A 20145-nucleotide genomic window follows, 5' to 3' on the forward strand; every position below is an offset into this window, starting at 1 on the left:
TTGCTCTATCACCCAGGCTGGAATGCAGTGGCGCAATTTTGGCTCACTGCAACCTCCACCTCCCGGGTTCAAGCAATTCTTCTGCCTCAGCCTCCAGAGTAGCTAGGATTACAGGCACCCACCACCATGCCTGGCTAATTTTTGTACTTTTAGTAGAGATGGGGTTTCACCATGTTGACCAGGCTGTTCTCGAACTCCTGACCTAAAGTGATCTGCCCACCTCGACCTCCCAAAGGGCTGGGATTACAGGCGTGAGCCACCGTGCCCAGTCCATTTGTCAAAATTTTGACAATACATATGTAACATTTAATGTTTATATAAGAAATACTTCCAGATACCTGAAGGGTTCACTTCGTCTCCTCTTTCCCATCTTAAATGATACCTTTTTAGGGAGAACTCCTCAAACACCTCATTGAAAACTGCAAACACAAGTCCCTGCTTTATTTCTTGCCATTGGGCTCTTGGTCTGTTGTGGGTGTTCCTGCACTAGCACCCAAGCTCCTCAAGGACCTCTTCACTGCTATAGCCCCAGAGACTAGAGCAGTGTCTGATACATAGGAAGCATTCACTATATATTTGCTGAAATGATGAATGAAACAGATTTGTTTTACAAAGAAGTTTTGCCTTTATTAATAAGAAACCAGTGATATTTAGTTTTAAATAACTTTTTAAAAAATATCATGTCTTTTAATGTCATGTTAGCCTTTTACTGCAGGGCCCACTTAGAGAGGCTGATAAAAGCTCTAAACCCTCCTCCTTCCTGCTCCCCATGCCCTCTCAAATCTCAAACACACACAGAAAATGGAATTTGGTATTGGGAGGTTTTGACTTCCCTGAAGTCTGTTCATTACCTTCTTAAAGGTTCCACTAACCTCAGGGTGAGAGCACTTGGTTTAAAGTGTGGCCTGGCTTAGAATCATGATTTCTCTCCTATTCTAATGATTCAGAGAATCTATGTGACTTGAATATCAGTCTTTCCTCTTCTCCCATTAGCCAATTAATTGTTAAACGGATTCCTTCTACAAAACACTCACTGCTTAGAGACAGGTAAGTTCAATATTTGCAGCTGAGAACTTGATACAACAGCCACCAGATGAAAGCTGAACAATCTACTTAAAAATCCAGAGATTTGAAAAAGTATAGATGTTAATAGAGCATAGTCAAAATGTCTAGTAAAGTCAATTTTTTACTTGTCAATTGAAAGTCTAGGGTCACAATCTGGGACAGAGATGGAAAAAACAGGATCTATTCCACATAGAATATGCTTCTTGAATTTTATTATTTAAAGAGCAAAACAAAAGGAAGTAATGCACATTCACCAAAGTCGAGTTTTCCATTAAATAGAAGAAAAATCTAATCCTTTGTAATAAAGACCATCCAGCTAAAAACAGATCATTAAAACAACAGCAATTTGACTTGTATTTTATTTCAATGAGCACACTTCATTCATTGTCTGTAGGAAAACTAGGCTAGGTCTCAACAGACAACAGTCACAGTACTGAGCAAGTAAATACTCCACACTTGCATGCCCTCCTTTATTTCTTGACGTCTTCAGTCTCATCTGGCTCTCTCTCTTGATGCTCTCTTTCCCACCTCATTTCTTTTAACTCTTGTCTGTACTTCCGTTCGATGAACCGCTTCTGATGGGCCATCTGGGGAAAATTATCTGACACAAGGAAATATATTTTATATTTAATAAAGGATAGCCACTAGTGCAAAGAGTGATGCAACTAAACATATACACATACAAATATACATGCATATGAAATGTGTATAATTATATTTCGTAAGGCACAAGATAGAAAGTTGTTTTCTTCCCTTATTCTTTCATCACTCAAAAACACATCAGAAGCCTGGATGAGCACCCCGATTGTAAATTTCAATATCTGATGTGAACTTGAGTATAACAGGCATCAAACATACAGAAATGTCAAAACACAGACATGTGGCTTGGGAATGTTACTAAGCAGGTGCTTTAGCATCACTCTCCTAGCAACAGGTGACTTTCAGGGAGAGATGAAAGGATACAGTAAAATGGAGTCACAGTTTTTGAAAAGCTCAAACTAAAAACTTCAAACAAATGACATTATGACACCATTATTTACCAAGAATTAAAGTCTCAGAAAAGAGCAAAGAAAGATCAGGTGGACAAAAAGAGGCCACATTCTAAGTCATTATGTCTGATAATTAATTTTTAAGCTTACAATGACAGGCCCAAAACTGTATCTGCAAAAGTAACTCAAGTAGAAAACTTATTGAGTCAAAGCGGACATATAACTTCATGTTTCAAACACATGAAGAATCCAAGATGTAGGAGAGCATGGCATGCTTGGGGGCAAGTTCATTTATTTCCTTTAAGGATGATGCATAATGAAGTTGATCTACATATAAGACAGCAGGCCCCTCATCAGTGATCTTGCTCTCCATGGTTTCATTTACCTGTGGTCGACCATGGGCTGAAAACAGGTGAGTAACGTAAAATAAGATATTCTGAGAGACAGCAGACACAGCATACAATCAAGAGTACATTCACACAACCTTTATTACAGTATGTTGTTACTGTTCAATTTTATTTATTGTTAATCTCTTTCTGTATCTAATTTATAAATTACATTTCATCTTTCAATTAAATTTTGCACATGTAGGAAAAAATACAGCGTACATAATGTTCAGTTTTAGGCATCCACTGGGGTCAAGTATCCCCCAAGGATAAGGAGAGATGACTGTATAATATATCCTAAATTCTTTTATCCCTATTATATTACACTATCCCTAAATTGTATAGTGTACCATCCTCACAGTAGGTTGAAGAAAGGACAGGGTAGTAGGAAAAGCATCTGAAAGACAGGTGGGGAATCAGCAAAGACCTGATATGTCTGAGAGTCAGAGATTGATTGAATTAATTAATTAATGTATTTATTTAGAGATGGAAACTCACTCTGACGCCCTGACTGGAGTGCAGTGGTGCAATCTCGGCTCACTGCAGCCTCCGCCTCCCAGGTTCAAGTGATTCTCTGCCTCAGCCTCCCAAGTAGCTGGGATTACAGGTGTGCACCACCACACCCAGCTAATTTTTGTATTTTTAGTAGAGACGGGGTTTCACCATGTTGGCCAGGCTGGTCTCAAACTCCTGGCCTCAAGTGATCCTCCTGCCTCAGCCTCCCAAAGTGCTGGGATTACAGGCATAAGCCACCACACCCGGCCCAGAGATTGATTTTTTAAAAAAAGAGGAACATGACATCTGTATTTTGGAAATAAAACAGTAATAAAATCCTATTCCTGAACTGATAAAATTTATTCCTTATGTAGGTTTCAAATATAACTACTTTTTAAAAAATAAATCCCACTGAGTTAACTGTAAAGCAAGTCTCTACAAAATGAACTCTATTTCCTCAGTAGTACAGAAGTATGTAATAATCCCCAGTAAATTCTACTGTAAAATCAAATTTGCATTTGAAAAACGCAACTCAGATTTAACTACTGATAAAACTTTTTAAATATATCCTTATGGCCTTTATGAAGCTATACTACATATATATGCAGTGTAAATGTGTGTGTGTGTGTGTACATACACATGCACACACACATATACCTAGACACTTGAACATTTAAAATCATTTTCCTATCTACTCTTTCGGAAAGTACAGTATAGGTATGTATTTAATAAGGGTATGCTTTCTTATTCTAGTATAAGCATTTTCTCATATCATTAGTTTTTAAAACCACTAATGGATACAACATTTGGATATAGCAAGGGTTGGTAAACTCCTACCCACAGGCCAAATACAGCTATCCATCTGTTTTTATAAATAAAGTTTTATTGGTAGACACACCCATTAAATAGACACACTCATTAGTTTGCATACTGTCCAGGCCAGTGGGCTACAATGGCAGAGTTGAAGAACTGCGACAGAGACTGTATGGTCTGGGAAGTCTAAAATACTTACTATCCAGTCCTTTACAGAAAATGTTTCCTAACCCGGGGATATACCAAAATTTATGAAATATTTTCCTACTCTTAAACACGCAGTTTGATTTTTTTTCCTGCTATTATAAATCAAGTTGTCATGATTCTCATGGTACAAACTTTTTTGGAGAGGAGGGAAGAGACAGGGTTCTCACTCAGTTGCCCAGGCTGGAGTGCAATGGCATGATCATAGTTCACTGCAGCCACAAACTCCTGGGCTCAAGTGATCCTCTGGCCTCAGCCTTCCAAGTAGCTGGCACTACAAGTGCATGCCACCAAGCCTGGCTAATGTTTTTTGGGTTATTTTATTTTTTTAAATTTTTTGTAAGGACAGGGACTCACTATATTCCAGGCTGGTCTCTAACTCTTGGCCTCAAGTGATCCTTTCCTTGGCCTACCAAGGGTATGAACTTCTTTAAGGACCTGCTACATACTGCCCAATTGCTTTCCAGTAGTTTAAACAACTCACTCCTATCAGTATGGATATGCAGGCCTGTCTCAGAACAGGTGATCTCTCCAGTACTGTTTTATAGTCGAAAACAAACAAAAAATGGAATCTCACTTTTATTTCACTCTGACTGCAAATTTATATGTACAATGGATGAAGTTCCTAATAGCCAACTTAAAACTCTCTGTGAAGAATCCATGGATGCTGGACCCTGGCAGTACCAGCTTCTGTTCCCACTAACCTCCCTGCCCCCGAACAGGAACCTTTATCTGCTGATTTCCACTTGGCTCTTAGCCTGCTTGCCTTTCCTGGAATCTCTCCCATGCCTGAAGATTCTGGGCCTCTTCACTTTTAGCTTCCCGCACTGTACTGTCTGCTACCTCATTTAGCGGGGTACTTGAAGCATAATAGAATTGCACTGTCATATTGTGCCCACAGGTTCTGCTGTGCAGCACAACAGACCTCAGAAGAAAAATCCCTTGCACTTAAGCCTTCAGTTTACAAAAGACTATGCAATTTCCTACAAGGTCAATCATGTAATTGAAGTTTCTTCAACCCACGCATCCTACTCCTGGGAACCTATTCCACAGAACTAAAAAGCACCAATATATAACATTTGTTGGTAATGATGATTAAAAAAAAAGTGTCCACCAATAATAAAAAGGCTGAATAAAATATAGCACACCTCTAACAGGAAATATTATGCAGCCAATAAGAATGAATTGGAGCTGTTTTCTATAATCTGCAGGGCTGCTCATGATACATTATTGAGCAAAAAAAGAAAGGTATAGAGAAGTATGTAATAACAGCCCATTTAATAAAACAATGGCCAAAAACAAAAAAGAAAAAAACCTTCACATGTATTCTTTTCAGTTACAGGATTTTAGAGAATACAGAAATGTATGAAAGAAAACACAGACCAGGCGCGGTGGCGCACGCCTATAATCCCAGCACCTTGGGAGGCAGAGGTGGGTGGATCATCTGAGGTTAGGAGTTTGAGACCAGCCTGGCCAATATGGTGAAACCCCGTCTCTACAAAAAAAACAAAAAAATTAGCTGGCCGTGGTGGGAGACACCTGTAATCCCAGCTACTGGAAAGGCTGAGGCAGGAGAATCACCTGAACCCGGGAGGCAGAGGTTGCAGTGAGCCGAGATTGTGCCACTGCACTCCAGCCTGGGCAACAAGAGCAAAAGTCCATCTCAAAAAAAAAAAAAGCACAAGAAAACACAGCAGGTTATTCACACAGGTCACCCACGCTGAGATTAGGACTCTAAGCAAAAAAGGAAAATGCAAATCAAAAAGCATTCAGGAATACTTTCATTTTTAAATATAAGTCCATTTTAGAATGTCTCACACTCTACTATATTCTCTGTGTGAAGAATAATTATGAAGAAAACAAAATCACATTTTATCAGTACTTACCATTTTTCTCCCTCCTCATTTTCTTTCCATAAAACACTCATTACATGATGAACATAATTATAGAAAAAGAAATAGGCTCACATTTTTCAAGGGCATCCATTGCTGCTCCCATTTCCGCTTGCTGAATACTATTACATAAAATAAAAGTAAGATACACTTTAATTTTGAGATCCTTTTTTTTTTTTTTTTTTTTTCCAAAAATGCAACGTATGGCTACAAATTTTTCAGGTTGATTTTCACGTTTGGTGCATAAAATTTCCTCTGATTACTTCCACTGTCACACACTGAATTGCACAGATACGAATATACACAAGAGCATGCAGAAATGTCGTTGATTTGCACAAAGCCTCCTTAAGTTATTCACTCCACACTTTAATACTGCAATAAAATGCCTTCCATTTATATTAGGTCTGAAGTATTTCATACTTAAGTTTGAATACCCTCACTGTAAAGTTTAAAGAGGAAAAGAAAAAAAATATGTAGACAGGTTTCAAATCATTTCTCAGTTTAAGATATAGACTGGAGGGTTCAAAGAAAGGTGATAATATACATAATTCTTTTCACCTAAAGATGCTAGCATTTCTACACAGCTCAGGTGAGTAGTAGTAAATCAAATGTCTAACAGAGCTGGGCACGGTGGCTCATACCTAAAATCCCAACACTTTAGGAGGCTGAGGCTGGGAGGGGGGACCACTTAAGGTCAGGAGTTCGAGACCAGCTTGGCCAATATGGCAAAACCGTCTCTACTAAAAATACAAACATTAGTGGGCGTGGTGGCATGTGCCTATAATCCTAGTTTCTCGGGTGTCCGAGGTACAAGCAAAGGTTGCAGCGAATGGAGATCATACCACTGCACCCCAGACTGGGCAACAAAGTGAGACTTTATCTCCAAAAAAAAGTCTAATGGCTGTGTCATGTGCGACATGACACATCTTACATGCACAGCTTGCATCAAAGTGCACTCTGCTGGGTAACTAAAACTAGGCAGGCCATCTTACCAGGTAATGTGGTTTTCTTAAGGTAGCTAAAGCCCCTTACACAATGGTATTCCCATTGTCCAGGGCTGATTCAGGGCTTGGCTTTGAGACAACTAATGTGGGGGCATTAATCCCTGGAATTCACTTTGCTACTACTCTTGAACATTTTCTTCTCTGAGTTGAAAAAGACAGATGATTCCGTTTGGAGATACCAGCTAGGGAATGAGACACACAGGATGTTCATTAAAAGCAATTCCAGGTATTTTCTTCTCATACCTTGGTCCTTTCCCACAGCCTATTCTTTCTCCCTTGAAATAAACAGCCACAGTGTAGGTTCGGGCATGGGATGGGCCCACTGTCTGCAGAGTCCTGAAAGGGAAAAGAAAGAACATTTATTATGGTAAAGTGTTATTTGTCATGGTTACTATGAACTATGAGGAAAACCATGTACTTACTGCCTAGACAGAGGAAAGTAAAATAATAGGAAATGTGAAAATGGCAAAAAGGTAAAAAGCGTTTTTGATTTGCTAACCCGACAAATATTGAGAGCGTTTAAAATAGAAATTCTTAAAAATTCTGCATTGCATTTTAATATTTCTTCCCAAAGTAGTAACATCCAAAGGCTAACAGTGAAGTATAAAATATTTTTAAAGAGTTTCTAAGTGTGCATATTCATAAACTTTTATCATGAAAAGAGCTCCAGTCTATTGTTTTTCAGTGCTAATCACAGCCTAAAACAATAAATATTGGGGTAATACACTTCAAGCCACATCTAATTGCTTTCACATCCTTTATGGATTCTCCTAATGTCTGGTATCTTATCTAAAAGATCAGAAAATGTATTTAATTTCTGAAACATCTGAGATCACTTCAAAGGTATGCTTTAATGCCAAGTACACAACACAATCGCCAAAAAAACAAAGCTCCAGGTACTCTGGATTTTAATGGCATGGTGCAGACTTCAAATGCAGTAAAACTGATAACTTCATGGAAAAGGGAAATTAAAAGTAGCCAACAAAGATAATGGAATGAACACAATAATCTTAAAAAAAAAAAAAATGTAAAACAACCCCATGATCTTGATAAAAAGAGCAAACTCATCTTGTACTTTCATTTGGGGGATTTATGAGAAGGGAGCATAGCAATTTCCTTTGTGTTCATACGCTCCATGGGATGAATGTGCACGAGTGGCTTCTTGAAGGTAGTACTTATTACAGTGATCATGCCTGTGCTATGGAAAGTTTAGCATCCTCATTTTATTTATGGAACCTTAATTATCACTCGGATGAGGAAATGCTATGAGCCTTTCATAGAATACAGTTTGGATATTCATTATGCTTATTAGGCACATAATAAAGTGCTATTTCTAAACATTTGGGGCTTTTTTTCCCCCAATAAATAAAGGAAACATTGTTTAGCAGTGACAGCTTCTTGGCATAATTTATAGTAGCTTGCTGTGGGGTGACTCAACCTCTTCTCCTGGCCTTCGTTTTTCTTTAGCAAAAAGGCCTATAAAGTGTTGTGACTGTTAAATAAAAACATGTGAAAGGATTGAAAATTCCCAACTGCCAGTCTAATGTTTTTCCTTGTGTATTATGAAATTTGAGAAAGTCCAAAGGGGAGCTTTTACTCCATACAGAACACACACACACAGATGTGTATGCTTGCAACTGTGTATGCAGCCACCTGGGGTGAAACAGTTTTGAAATAATCTTTAAACATCCTTAAAATCACATACCCAGACAATACCTTGAGATGCAACCCGCCTATTTCAATAATCCTTTCATTTTGTAATTCCACTTTGAAAGCATCTTCTTAATCAACCTATGTGTGTCTCAAGATACTCTACTTCAGAGCTGAACCTCCTGTTTTCATCAAAACGGGTATTAAGTGGTGTAGTGACCCACTACTTACCTACATTCCTTTTTAATGACTTTTGGCTACCACTCAAAGGATAAAGATATTCAAAGTATGTGATGGCTTTTGATACACATTCTGAGAAGAAAAGTTCCAAGCTGAAGCTAATAGGGGTTCAGGGAAAGTGCAGAGAGGCACCCAAATATTGCTACAAATAATCATACATGATCTTCTCATCTGGAGGCACAGCCCGGCAGAAGTTACAAGCAAGAAGACAAATATACAAATGTATATAAAAATCACTGAATCCAAATTTTCTTTTCGATCTCATAATGTTAGTTTGTCTCCCTCTCAGGCAGTAGTTCACAGAGATTTTTAGGAATGGGAGAGAGCACAGAGATAATGGAGTGGGACCCACTTATTACAGCTAAGACTGAGAGCCCCAGCGAGTTTCCCTGTGGGGCCCAAAGTCACACTGACAGTCAAGAAGTCTGAATCCTGGGCTCCTGTCATGATCACCCCTCAATGACTCGTTCTTCAAGGCACATGGAAAGTCAATTCTAGGCATGCTGGATCCAACCAATGGCCTGCAAGCAGCAAGTACTTACTTGTACAGAGGAATGTCTGGCTCTTTTCCTTCTGTCCTAAGTGTCAAGCAACACTGCTGAAGCTGGGATTTGGGGTCATTCCAATCCTGATTCAAAATGAACTCCTGTGGAAGTCCCCAAAAACTCTTTAGTAACGGGTTCTGGAATCACCAAACATAAAGCAGACCACTAATTCAAACTTTATATGAGCTTACTTTCAATCGTGGAAAGAAGCAGACATTCATGAAAGTATGAACATATTCCAAATCCTTATCAATGTATAGCGCTGCAATAAATGCTGGGGAAAAAAGGATACTTTAAAATAAACCACAATCACTGCCATTTATCAGAAAGAGTAAGAGACCTAGACTTTTAAGCAAAATTTTAGTAACAGTTTCAACTTCCACGCCCTCTTCGTTTTTTAGCATTACCATTTCATCTTTCCCTTTTTATCATTAATATCAGAGCAGCAAGAGATGTGTAAGATGCAAATCATAGAGTACAAAGACCAAACTGCATTTAGCTAAGGGCTAAATGGTTAGTTTAAAAGGTACACAGAATGCCGCTGTATATCAGGGAAAACGTGCTATCTGAGCACCCAACCCTGTTCACATCAAATAAGTCAAAATACTACTTGAAGATTAGATATGATGCCAGAATATGCACATTCTTGGGTCTGGTCATTGTCAACACCAATCCTGAGATCCCCTGTTTTATAAGGATTCTGTTAAATTTCATGAGCAGAAATGGGATAATTTATAGATTCAACCTGCCCAAAAAGAGAAAAACTTACTACTGATCTTAATGACAACAGTATGTCAAATTTTGCATGAATAAATGGTGACCCCCTAGGATGACTTCATTTAAAGGTACCTCAACAAAGCAAACAAATGGTGGATTTTCAAAAGAAGGAATAAAAATAGCTTTCATTGAGCTAAAAAAAAAAAAAAAAAAAGTGAGAATGATCTCTCAATTTAATTTTTATGTGATTTTCATCTTTAAATTATTTTTCTTTCACTGAAAAAGAAGTTCTTTTAAGTTGCTTAGTCAGAACGCCTTTGCACTTTGTAAATAAGCTGGTTTTGCATGGCAGACTTTGATACTTGAATATAATTCCAATTGTCAAAAATACTATAACACTAAAAAAGAAAAAAAGTTCTAAGGCTCAGTGAATGGCCCACTTATTTTGAAGTAATACAAACAATACAACATGTGTATAATCCTTTCATTAACTATAATAGGATTATTTACAATGCTACCAGACCATATCAGAAACTGCAAAAGATGACATTTGTCCGCAGAGCTTTGCACTCATTCAAAACAATGGATAATAGTTTCAGTATTTAGTGAATAAATTACCCTTCTTTCTTCTGTGCCCCTATATGAAGGCTGCTGGGTGGCAAAAAGGTTCTGATTCACAACAACTGATCTTCATATCCTATTACTGTTTCACACAAAGGGATGTGGTAGCTGAGTGTTAGGATGGAGGGGTATGTGTAGGGGGTACGCTGAGCATAGATTGAACATAAAATTCACTATTCACATGTCTTAGTTTCAAATTATTTTCCTTCAGAAAAGCTTTGGTAAAAAAGCATAAATAAAAATTAAAATAGCAAAAAAGGTTTCTTTAGCCAGAACATAATAATAATGAGGAGGAGGACAAATACGGTTACTTGGACTTAAACTCTGAACCTGAAGGTTGAGAGAAAAGTGTGTGGCACTCACATTCCAAAAGGTCCGCCAAGGTCTTGGTGCGAAGGGCCACGGGCCTCTTGGTCTTGTCGTTGGTTATGGCATACTCCTGCATGCCCAGCTCCTCCGCTACCTTGGCCTGAGTTCTATTATTCACCAAAGAGCTTCGCAACAACTGCCCAAAAGGAATGGGGGTACATTGAGAACACATTTCATTTTTGACCTCTCTTATTCCTGGGTTGGACCCAACCAGCCTGAGAGGATCTCACTGATGGGGACACCAAAATAAGTGAGGTCTAGGTCCTCAACCATCACCCAGATGACAGTGATATGCTCCATGCCTGTCTACCCTCTCCTTAGTAACGTGCTCCACTCTGCTATACTGGATTTTTACCTTACTAACATAAATGGCTCATTTACTTCTTTAGAAGCAGTGGGGCAGGGTTGTGCGGGGGGCAGGGATGTATAGTATGACTTAAGGTCATAGCTTCTAATAAGTTTAATGCTACTAAATGAGGAAGGATTAAGAGTTCTAAAAATCAATTTTATTAAAGTATAACTTACATTCAATAAAATGCACCCATTTTTAGTGTACAGTTAGGTGAGTTTTGAAAAACACGTACGTTTTTATCACTCCAAACAAATTCCCAGCATCTCCATGCAGTGAATCCTTCCCAACCCCTGTCCAGGCAAACTCGGCCTGCGTTCTGTCACTGTACATTAGTTTTAAAGGATTCTTTTTTTAAAGTCTAAAATAAGCTTCAAGTTTCATGGCATTGATGCTAATTTTGATATTATAGGACTTAAGTGAGGTTTAAGTAAATATTGTGAAAAGATTTAAATTATTTACATTTTTACTTTTATTATTATTTTAAAGATTTATGGTATCTAGCTTGAGTCTCAGTTTTTCATACTGATATCCTTTTTTTTTGAGACAGGCTCTTGCTCTGTTGCCTAGGCTGGAGTGCAGTGGCGCTCCATCTTGGCTCACGGCAACCTCCATCTTCTGGTCTCAAGCTATCCTCCCATCTCAGCCTCCTGAGTAGCTGTGACTATAGGCACCTGCCATCATGCCCAGCTAATTTTTGTATTTTTTTGTAGAGACAAGGTTTCACCATGTTGCCTAGACTGGTCTCCAACTCCACAGTTCAAGTGATCCACCCACCTTGATCTTCTAAAGTGTTGGGATTTACAGGCATGAGCCACTGCACCTGGCCCATACTGGTATCCTTTGTCTCTAATCAAATTAAAATATAATTTTCATATTTCAACTTTAGGAATTCAAAACAAAAATTGACAGCTAAGAGTCAGACAGCTAAGAGTCCTCCAAGAATTATCCAACTAGTAACACTATACGCTGCATGAAAATTATGCAACGAATCCATTATAGAAGTGTCCATAAAACAAGTATGGTTTAGGCATTTAACACTCATTAACCACTCACTAGGGAAGAGGAGAGGAGGACAGCTGGGAGCAAGTAGGTACATACAAAGATGGGAACTCACCAAACAAAAATGGAACATAATCATCCCTGATCTCTTAAGATTTGGGAGAATAATGCATCTACAACTACAACTTTTCTTAGAATACATATAACAAATTCTTGGTCTATTAAAAAACTTCCTGCTAAGAAACATTCCTGAAAACAGGGACGAGGAGCAGGAAGCGGCTGTGAGTTGTGCTGGTATTCCACTCCCTGCTGTTCCATGTCGCACTTTATTAGATGCAAGTTTTATGCTCTGTGGCTCCATGGTGTCAACAGAGCTTATGAAAATCAAGATTTATTCTCAGTGTCTGATAGTGAATCCTTGACAACAGATAAATAAGAAACGATATGTTCTTAATTTGTCTGACAATGATTCATGAAGCAGAAATATAACTTGATCTTCATAAGCCATGCTTGCTGTTGAATTTCAGACTATTATTCTTTGCCTGTCTCTGCTTTCTTTCCTCCTCCTATCTCCCCCTTAGCCCCATCTTTTCTTCAATATAGAGTTTCACTGAAATTAACATCCATAGAGGAGCTGAAAATTAAAAGGCTAGCATATAACATTAATAGAAGACCCAACCAGTAAGGAGCCCACTAGCCTAATATCTTGTAATTATGGAATAATTGAGCTGACAGTGATATATCTTTTTTGGTTTGGATTTCAAATGGGGACGGGGAGCTTTCCTAAAGTAGAGTCTGTGGGGGAATAGGATGGCTACTATGGGAACAAGGCTATGCTGAATAAGTTGAGTCCTCTCCGAATATATGCTGTCGGTATGGGAAGAAAACTCTTTAAGCCATGGACATGGAATGTTCATGCCTCAGATACAACAAGCCCGACATACACATGAGCACACACAAATTATGACACATCACTGGCTGCCAGGCCCCAGCGGCCACCTTCCAGTGTCAGGGCCCGTCACTCAGTGCTGTACTGATGGGGAAGGAGGAAAGCAGTGAGGATGGAATCAGAAATGCTTCCAGTTTTATTTCAGACAAGCCCTGACAGGTCTGAAAGCAGAAGGGTGGCCAATAATTAGTGAGATCTGTAAGTTTTTGCCAAAAACCCAGAGGCTGAACCAAAAGTCAGTGGGGGAGAAGGAAGCTATACATCATCCATATTCTCATCATCAGTTTAAATTTAGAAAATGAGTTGAAAAGAGGGAAGACCTTGCTCTTTACCTAGACAAGAAAGTCTGAATGGCAGTTCTCTAAATGACAACTTTCATCCTTGTCCTTTGCTGAACTCTACTTCATAATGAATCATGTTATTTGCCAAAGAACACGACCCAGGGGGATGAGCAAGAAAGAAAACCTGAGGTTACAGCAGTTCAGTGCACCAGTGGTGCAGGCCAATTACATGCCAGGCCCTGTGCTGACAGCTGAAGATCCTGAGAGGAGCAACATGCTGCTGCTGCCCTCAGGCACTGACACCCTCCTCGGAAGTCACACGCAGACCGGCTGTTGCAACGCACTGTGGTGGCCGCAGTGCCAGCACAGAGACTGCAGGTATACACAGGTGCTCCTCTAGACCTCAGCCTTCCAGGGAGGCCTCCTGGAGGAGGGCTGACATTTGAGTAAAAGCATTTCAGGGCCTCATTTCCCTGGCTGTACCACCAGAATCGTAAGGTGCTTCTGAGAAGCTGGTGCCCAGGCTTCTTTCAAGAACCAACGAATCAACATTTCTGGAGATCTGACTTTTGAAAAGATTCATGTAGGTGGATTCCGATGAACACAGAATCAGAACTGAAAAAGACTGAGTCAGCCAGTTGAGAGAAGGGTGGGAAAGGGTTTCCAAGGAAGAGAGAGCAGCTATGGCAAATGCAAGGGGCCATTACACAGCGAGGTGACTGCTGGGTGGACCTGGAGGGGAAATCAGAGCCAGGTGAGGAGAGCTGATGCAGTGCGGCTGGCAGGTGATGTAAAGAAGCCTGAGCTTTCCTGTAGGGGAAGAAGAATCCCAAAAGGTATCAAACGGGGGCAGTTGTGAGGTAACTTTTTTTTATTTTACAAAGATTATTTTGGCAGAAGGATTTAAATGGGGGCAAGACATGAAGTTGAAAAGCCTGTAGATGGTGACATTATAAATTACTATTTTACAAAGAGGAAATATCTATATGTTTTAGTGGAAATCTAGAAAATAAACCTTAAGCACCCAATTGAGCAGAAAACAGTTATCAGACTATTTTGCAAACAATGCCTTGTATTAAGAGATAGCAAAAAGCAAAATATTTCGCACCAAGTTACCTGGGTTCAAACTGTGGCTCTAGCACTTCCTAGCTAAGTGACCCTGTCTAAGTTATTACATCTCTCTGAGCCTCAGTTTCCTCATCTATAAAATGGAGAATGTAGTGCCTAGCTCTCAGGGTTGTTTTGAGAATTAGAGTGAATGACATATAATCTAACTACAATGACTGGCACATGATAAACACAACAGAAATGTTAGCTGTTGCTGTGTTATCCACAATAGCATCATCACAATTAGACAAAATACGTTTGCTCTTCAGTTATGGGGAAAAGTTTCTAGAAAATTCCAAGAATTCCTCTGAATTTGTTTTCAATGTCAAATGTTTTCGATACCTGTCCTGTCCACTCACTGTCCATTTTACCAGATGCTAACCTGTCCTTAACAACTTTTAAAAAAATACTTCCAAAAAGACAAAGTTTAATTTGAAATCACCAGAAATGACTAAGAATGCTATACTTAAAGCTCTCTGTAAATCTGAGAAAAGGACTGCTGAATTCCTGGTGCAATGTCACAGACCAATGTAAATATCCCAGATCTCAAACTCTGGTATTGAGAATCCAGGATGTTTTCTATTATCCCAGCATAGCACTCTTTCATCATTACTTTAAACTTTCATAAGAAAAAGATTTATTCGTTTAAATAAAACATACATATTGACAATCTTCCTTCAAGTTCCCTATTTCACTCTTGAATCTAAAGAGAAAAACCACAGTTGGCAGATGAGCTACCAAAGAGGGCCACCTAGTGTAAAATAAGCAGACTGTGATTTATTATTTTGAGGGCTTTAATATAAGAACACGGGGTGAAAGCAGAATATACTATTGAAAGTGACAGTGATATGCCACACAGGTCTATTATACCGAGAGTGGTCGCCAGATGGTCTCCATTTCCCGTGATAACTAAAGAAAAGGTACATAAATGCTAGCAGGCAAATACAGGTCAGATACAAAGAGCCAAATTATGTCAGTGACAGAAATCCTCAAACAGGAGGCTGTGGAATCTATCTTCTCAACGAGATCTTTTAGATAAAATACCTGTTTGTCTGAATGATTTATGCTCAGTGCTGTGTGGAAGCAGCAGGGCAGGATTAGATCACTGGTTCTTGAGCTTTGTATCTGTAATCCTTGCTCTCTTTCCCATTATCCCAAATCATTAAAAACAAACAAAAACTGTAGGTTCATCACCACTATAGTGCATGCCACCATTGGGTACAGTGCCTTGCACACAGTAGGCATGGAGATGAGCAACTATTTTTACCACACACTAAAGGCTAAGAAAAGAAGAATGATACAGAGGAGAAAACTCCTATGGCTAAAGATTTCCAAGTGTTACATGACAGGCATCCTGGCCTGTGTCAATACTTTCTTTGAGGCGTTCTCACAATTTATACTTTGACCCTACTGCATACACCATCCTAAAAACTAAAAACTTCAGCATGTGAAACAGAACCTCTTCCCTCTATAGCCCAATGCAGACTCAATTATCCTAGAACAATTGGATAAGCCTAACACTCCTTCCCGAGTAGGCCTTTTTGAATAGCCAACTTACAGAACAGAATGTTTTTCCCCATCAGCGTTCAAAACTTGAAAACCATATTACATTTGCTCAATTGTCCTTATTCCCTTTAAGTGTGCAAGGGAATGGCTCAAAGCTAATTAATGCCTCCCAATGTGAATTACTGTAGCTGTGTGCTCTTTAATCACAATAATGAATCATTTGCCATCCCCCCACCAATCCAACTGCAATAAGTAATCCTCTCCAAATTTTAAATTAATTTTAATCCTTAGACACTCATAAGTAAGTCCTCTGCTTCTTCCCTTATACATAAAGCAACAGTCCACTTCCCTCCAGTGCCACTGCCTCTTCCCTCTTGACTTAGCTGACTGCACAATTGTCACTCTTTTATTTATTTAGCAAAGATGTACTGAGGGCCTATCATATGCCAGGATGAACAAAAACATGCTCTCAAAGAACTTCTAGTCTACTGGGGTATGCAAAGTGAAGTAAAGGCCAGGAAGGAAAACAACACAGAATTTTGATGGGGAGGGGACCAAGGGTGGGGAAGGATGGTCAGGGAAAGTTTCCCCCACATCCAGAAGTCACACCAGAAAGGACATCTAAAGGAACAGTAGAAGATACCAGGCACATGAGAGTAAGGGCTAGAACAGAACAGCTTCCGGGGGAGGAAGAGCATACACAAAGGCCTGCTGACAGGAGGAGGCCTGGAGAAACGCAAACAGCAGCCCAGTACAGAGGTGCAGAGCAAGAAGAAGAGCCTGTGGTATGAGGCTGGGCAGGCGGGCAAAGCCAGACCACCCAGGGCTTTGCCTGTTCTTTAGAAACTATCTGAAGAGTGACCGGGCGCGGTGGCTCAAGCCTGTAATCCCAGCACTTTGGGAGGCCGAAACAGGCAGATCACGAGGTAAGGAGATCGAGACCATCCTGGCTACCCCGGTGAAACCACGTCTCTACTAAAAAATACAAAAAACTAGCCGGGTGAGGTGGCGGGCGCCTGTAGTCCCAGCTACTCGGGAGGCTGAGGCAGGAGAATGGCGTAAACCCGGGCGGCAGAGCTTGCAGTGAGCTGAGGTCGCGCCACTGCACTCCAGCCTGGGCGACAGAGCGAGACTCCGTCTCAAAAAAAAAAAAAAAAAAAAAAAAAAAAAAACTATCTGAAGAGCAACTGTAGAGAGTTAAGCTGGGATAGGATGATCATTCAGTCAAAGCATACTTGCTGAGCACTGATATGCCAGGTACTTCCCAGGGACCCAGGAATCAGGAATGGAGAAAACAAACAAAAATCCTGGTCTTCACGGAGTTTACACTCTGATGGGAGAAGACAGATAGTAAACAAGTACATTACATACTATATGCTAAGGAGGAAAAAGACATGAGAGGTTCCAGGCTGAGGAGATGTGCTAGGGACAAGGGGGAAGTGGTTGTCTATTTATTCAGGGTAGGTTAAGGAAGTCTTTATTGATAAGATGACATCTGAACAGAGACCTGAAGGAGGTGAGCAATTTGGCTGTATAGACTACCAGGAGAACAATACTGCAGCCAGATAAAATGCACGTGCAAAGGCCCTGGGGCAAGGGCTTGCTTAGTGTCCTGCAGGAGCTGGCATAGAGGCCAATATTAACAGTCTATGAAACAGTCAGAAACAGGGAGCCAGTTCATATAAGGTGACTGTAACAACACTGTCTTTTACCCTTGAGATAGCAAGGTTTGAGAGGTTTTGTGCAGAAGAGGAATGTAATCTGGCTTCTCTTTAAAAATGATCCCTCTAGATGTGCTGAAAATTGACTAGGGCCTGGGGGATGAACCAGTTGGGAGGTTATGGCTAATAATCTGGACACAGTGGCTCAGACCAAGTGATAGTAAAAGTGGTCAGAATCTACACAGAACTTAAAACAAATTTACAAGAAAAAGGAAAGAGAAAAGGCCAAAGACACAAATTAGGAAGTAGTGTAAAGATGTATTCAAAGCCATGAGACAGACAGAATGAGATCAGCAGAAGTTGACAGAGAGGAGGTCTGACGACTGAGAACTGGGCCACTCTAATGTTAATAGGTGGGGAGAGGAAGAGAAACAACCAAAGGGGACTGAAGATGAATGGCTGGTGTCGTCACAGTGTAGTCACTGTAGATGAAAGGCCAGTGTAGATTTGTTGTGAAGAGACTCCTTTGACTGCAGCATGTAAAATGGATTGAGCAGGGGCATGAGTTGACATAGGAAGACCTTGGTAGGAAGCTGCAAAAATTAACTTCACAAAGGCCTGAGATCTGGGCCTCTTGAAGGATTTCTGCCTGAGAGGCTGTCCATCTCTCAGATAGAATTCAAAAATGCCCGTAAGAACAGCAAAGGCAGGCTTTTCAAATATTAGGATACATCCAGGAGAAACCTGGGGACTCCAGGAGCACCCTCCTCTCACGGGAAGATGCTGCACTGCCTTATGTTTTGCATGAACACAACCTTCAGATTCCTATCCTTTGCAATTTAATAAATGTCACTTCTTTCAGCTGGGTCTCTATCAATCACAGTGTGTGTGTGTGTGCGTGTGTGTGTGTGCGTGTGTGTGTGTGTGTGTGTGTGTGCGTGTGTGTGCGTGTGTGTGTGTGTGCGTGCGTGCGTGTGTGTGTGCGTGTGTGTGTGCGTGTGCGTGTGTCACACACAGACAGAGACAGAGAGAGGACAGTCTAGCTCTGTTGCCCAGCCGGAGTACAGTGGTGCAACCACAGTTTCTGGGCTCAAGCGATCCTCCCACTTCAGCCTCCCGAGTAAATGGGGCTACAAATGCATGCCACTCTACCAAGCTAGTTTTTTAATTTTATTGTAGAGATAGAGTCTCATTATGTTGTACAGGCTGGTCTTGAACTCCTGGGCTCAAGCAGTCCTCCCAGGTTGGCCTCCCAAAGTGCTGGGATTATAGGCATAAGCCACCATACCTGGCCCTTGTGATGTTTTGATAGTTATGCAGAAATTAAACTGCAGTGGTCCAGGTGAGTAAGGATGGTAAGGAGGATGTGGGTGACAGAAGAAAGGTCATAAGAAAGAGGATAAATTAAAGAAATACTTGAGGAGTAAAACTGTCAGGGCTTGTGAATGGACTGGGATATAGAAAAGGGAGATAGAGAGAGGCATCCAAGATGCCTCCTAGGTTTCTGACATGCAACACTGAATGGGTGGTGCCACCGTTCAATTAGGGAATATTGGACGAGGACCCAGGCAGGAGACTATACATTGAGAAGGCAGCTAGGGCTGGAACTCAGAAGGCAGAGAGAACTGAAGAGATCAGTTTAGAAGTCATCTGCCAGTAAGATGAAACTGATGACATATATTGAAAGGACTGGTAGCCGAGATTAAAAAGAGAACATGGCCTAAGAATGAGTGTTTTAGATATGGACTGTTTATTAGCCATAAGACTAAGATGTGTCTGCAAAGCAGGCTGAAAAAGAGTAGCTAAACAGGTAAGAGGAAACCCAGCAAAGTGCACCGTGACAGAAGCCAATAAAGCTTGTATTTCAAGGAGGACGGAGCAGCCATGTTAATGCTGATGGGAGTTGGTATCTGTTAGAATCTGCGTTTAGCTTATTCTTTGTCTTTGTCTTGCCCGCAGATCTGCTGGTCCTGATGATTTCTACCAAAGCATTCTGTGAATATAATTCAAAAAGCCTTCACATAATTTTATCATTTGTCAACACCATTCTAATAAGCTAGTCAAAAACTTTCTAATATTAAGACAGCAGGGCTGTTAAATTCATTTTGGATAAAACTATACTTCTGGCATTGCAGTGATTTTGGAAAGAACACAGAACTAGAGTCTCTCATCTAATCCTAGTTTTACCTTTCTCTAGATCATGGGCAGGACTCATGCCTTTCTGAGTTTTGGTTTTTGTTCAATGCTGGGGGTAGGGGAGTGGGGTGGGAGGAGAAATGTATGCAGTGAGCACGTGGGAA

General features: G+C 40.3%; 1 protein-coding gene across 42 annotated transcripts in view; it reads right to left on the reverse strand.

Moving 5' to 3' along the window:
* Nucleotides 1–1179: 1179 nt before the first annotated feature.
* Nucleotides 1180–20145, reverse strand: part of DROSHA (drosha ribonuclease III) — a 137029-nt gene continuing 118063 nt past the window's right edge. For 30 of the 42 annotated variants that reach the window (XM_078003707.1, XM_078003695.1, XM_078003704.1 and 27 more), the window contains 6 exons: nt 10985–11126; nt 9475–9557; nt 9281–9384; nt 7092–7184; nt 5920–5966; nt 1261–1666 (listed from right to left, as the gene is read on the reverse strand). In XM_078003707.1, the coding sequence (XP_077859833.1) occupies nt 1536–1666; nt 5920–5966; nt 7092–7184; nt 9281–9384; nt 9475–9557; nt 10985–11126 (600 nt within the window). In that variant the 3' untranslated portion in view covers nt 1261–1535. 42 annotated transcript variants of the gene reach the window in all.

The sequence above is a fragment of the Macaca mulatta genome, chromosome 6 (assembly GCF_049350105.2).
Source record: "Macaca mulatta isolate MMU2019108-1 chromosome 6, T2T-MMU8v2.0, whole genome shotgun sequence".
NCBI lineage: Eukaryota > Metazoa > Chordata > Mammalia > Primates > Cercopithecidae > Macaca > Macaca mulatta.